The sequence below is a fragment of the Drosophila guanche genome, unplaced genomic scaffold (assembly GCF_900245975.1).
Source record: "Drosophila guanche unplaced genomic scaffold, DGUA_6, whole genome shotgun sequence".
Lineage (NCBI taxonomy): Eukaryota > Metazoa > Arthropoda > Insecta > Diptera > Drosophilidae > Drosophila > Drosophila guanche.
In genome coordinates this window covers 1,642-4,864 of record NW_022996036.1, presented here as the reverse complement: position 1 = coordinate 4,864, position 3,223 = coordinate 1,642, and the positions used below count along the sequence as shown (strand labels likewise).

Below are 3,223 nucleotides of genomic sequence, written 5' to 3'. Positions count from 1 at the left end.
CCCCCCTCCCCATGATCCACACACTGCAGAGGCAGAGGCCGCACACTAGGCGAAGCAGAGTGTGAATTAGAGAATGTGCAAAAAACAAATAAAAGCTGAGGGGTGGGTTTAGAAACTGCAAAATTTTTACTTCATTCTGGTTTTAATAATGATCCAATCGGATCCCAATGGTGATCTGATAGATATGGTCATTCACTACGGAATGGCATTTTTAGTTTTCTTTTATCTTAAAAATTTTAGTTTTGGGAGTTTTTCGCTCTTTAGCGGGGTCGAAAGGAGACGGGGCTCATTTTTTTCATACACATGTAACAGTGTGAGCATACAGAAGTCTGGATGCAAAATTTGGTGGCTCTAGCTTTTATAGTCTCTGAGATCCAGGCGCTCAACAAGACGGACGGACAGACGGACGGACGGACCGACAGCCATGGCTCAATCGACTCGGCTATTGATGCTGATCAAGAATATATATACTTTATGGGGTCGGAAACGTTTCCTTCTGTGTGTTACATACATTCACTTTGTGCACAAATTGTGCACACCCTATTTACTCTTCGAGTACCGGGCATAAAAACAATCGCCAGCAGGTGGATCAGTTGGTCAGGCGGCCAGTGGCCCCGGAAACCCTGTCGCAACCCTATCGATAGAAAGCATGCAGTGAGTACTTCTCGCCTTGTGTTATTTATTCAAATTTCTGTTACAAACCAATAGGAATGATTTCTGTTTGCTTTCTTGGATAATTCAAGTTATTTAAGGAGTTCCTCTTTTTGAGATGGTGTCATGGCGTCCAATTTCAAACGAACCGCTTCGTGAGCCGTCGCCTTTACGTGAGCCATGCGTCCTTCATAATCAGGTATAATTTCCACGACCTTTTCGAAGGTCCTCTGTGTCGCTCTGCGGATCGATGGGCATTCGGTGAAGCAGGACATTGCGTTCTGCAGCATTCGGTGTAACTTAGTCAGAAACCAGTCCCAGCCCTTAAACTGCTCGCCCGCCAGCATCTTCTCCAGTATGTCCCAATCCAGAGGCTCATCATGGAAGTCATTATCTAGATTTTCTCCATAATGCATCCAGATCGACGAGATGTTGAATGGCCAAGAGTTCGCACAACAACGTAGAGCCTTGATCAGGGTCTGGCTGTATGTGCGCTCGATCTTCAGATTTAAAGGCATCAGGATAGCCGTTATGCTGAGTCGATCAAGGACTGGTTCGACTGGGAGTGGGTCGATTTTCACTTGAGTTCCGTAGTTGTTAAGAAGGTTTGGGGGTCGCTGAAGCTCTGGAAATTCGTGCGAGATAACAGCATTTTTATCGGCGTCAGCTCGGGTCAGACTTCGCGACCCTGGAGGTCGGCCACGACCACGACGGGCCGGTGTCACGGGCGTGAACTGTTTGCCATGGTGCCGATTCGGATGTAGATTGGGAACGGCCTCAAATGAAGGCAGTGGATCGTCTGCCTTTGGCTGATTTCCATTCTTGATTTCCACCTTGGTATTCATTGGAATGACAGCCTTTTCCTGGCGCGGGGTCTTCGGCAATGGAGAGGTTTTTGAAATGGCTGCCTTCCGCGGACGCCTGGTCTTGGCCTCAGCCCTACACTCATTGTGCAATTCCTGCTGCATTTTCGCCATGCGCAGCCAAAAGCACTCGCACAGGTTGACAGCAGCTTTAAACACGGGCGAGTCCGGACTGTTGTAGACTCTGCAGTTTTCGAAAATCAATAGAATGTCTTCCAGGACGTCTGCACCGCCCCAGTAGTATGTGTACTCAAATCTTTTCTTGATTGTGTTCAAGTCCATGGGGTTTGCGATTTTTTCGTGGTAGTCCCTGATCTTCAGCTTCACAGCATCGACAGGATGGCGAAAGTGCAGCGAGGAAGGGTTGCGCGACAACGCATTCACAGCGGTTCTCAGTTTTAACAAGAAATTGGTTACCCTTCCCTTACGATTGGGTGGCGGCATCACCGGGGGCTGCACAATTCCATTTACCGGCTGCACTCTGGGCTCGCACCGTGGCGGCCGCTGCTCCCCTGGGTGCCGGTTTTCGAGCACGCTTAAAGCTTTCTCAAAGTCCTCACGACGCCTATCATCCATTGTCTGAGAAAAGAGATTTCAATTAGATTTTGGACCGGCCAAATGGCTGTGGCAAGTGCCACAGGTAGACTTATCGTAGACTGTTCGAATTGACACATTCTATTAACCGAAAAACTTAATTGTAGAGCGTACTTACATTCCTTTTCTTCTCGCTGGTGGTTTAATTAAACCTTTTATTCAGATGCTTTTTTTTTGACAAGCATCTGAAAAGTGTTAGGGATGGCTGATAAAAAGTAAGCACATCGATACACGCATTGTGTGCTATCGATATTCAGTGTTGAGCAATGCCAATAATATGGCAAATGAAAACGTGCTCTCTCGATATATCAGCCATCGATATGAGCCAAAAGCAATGGATCGGGCACGACCATTTAAGGTATATTATATACTTTTCAGGATATTTTGATCACGAAATTGGGTTTATTGTATATTTAGTAAATAGGAATGGTATAATGGTATATTTAATGAATTTCATTGGCCTATTAAATTACATTTTTAAAGTACCTGCGAACGAATTGGAACGCTGCTTGCTGATTGATCTTAAGATAAATCTTTAGATCTTTAGAGGATCTAACTGATGGGCGGAAAAGAGAGTGAGTGTCAGAGAGGAGTCAGAGATGTGTCTGAATTATAATGTCCTTTTACTCTGCTACTCTTCTGCTACTACTACTATTCTGCCACACCTTTCCAATGGTCCAGTCATCCGTCACCTCCGCACGGGCGAAGTTTGTGGCAGCCATCGATAGGCGGACCACCATGGAAGCATGGTTCACCACCCCCGGGACCAGCATAGCATCCTCTGAGATCTCTCAGGTCCGCCGAGACCAATGGCAGAACTTGTGGCAAAGGTGGCTGCAGAGTTTGAGTCCTGTTCGGTGGCAATGATGGAAGAGGTTTCGGAAGATCAAATATGACCAAAATATGAGTGCTATGAGCAGTGCAGAAATAATAGAGATAGACTGTTAGATCGCATCTTTGTCAGCAATGCCTCTCGTACAACGGTTTTAAGAGGCAATCCGATATATTTTCCCCAAGATTCGGATCATCCCACTTTATCTATATTTTTGGAGGTCTCTATTACTAACACCATTTTACCTTCAAAAAGTCGTATAAAGTGTTTTCGCAAAGCTAAT

The 3,223-nt window shown here is 45.8% G+C and overlaps 1 protein-coding gene across 1 annotated transcript; it reads right to left on the bottom strand.

The window, feature by feature from the left end:
• Positions 1 to 725: 725 nt before the first annotated feature.
• Positions 726 to 2,288, bottom strand: LOC117591635 (bromodomain testis-specific protein-like). The gene is made up of 2 exons (XM_034284960.1): positions 2,227 to 2,288; positions 726 to 2,093 (listed from the first exon to the last, which is right to left on the bottom strand). The coding sequence occupies exon 2, from the start codon at positions 2,088 to 2,090 to the stop codon at positions 744 to 746; it is 1,347 nt and encodes a 448-aa protein (XP_034140851.1). The 5' UTR covers positions 2,091 to 2,093; positions 2,227 to 2,288; the 3' UTR covers positions 726 to 743.
• Between the last annotated feature and the right edge of the window lie 935 nt (positions 2,289 to 3,223).

Excerpts from the sequence above, each read along its gene's own strand:
- LOC117591635 (XM_034284960.1), bottom strand. The coding sequence starts at position 2,090 with ATGGATGATAGGCGTCGTGAGGACTTTGAGAAAGCTTTAAGCGTGCTC.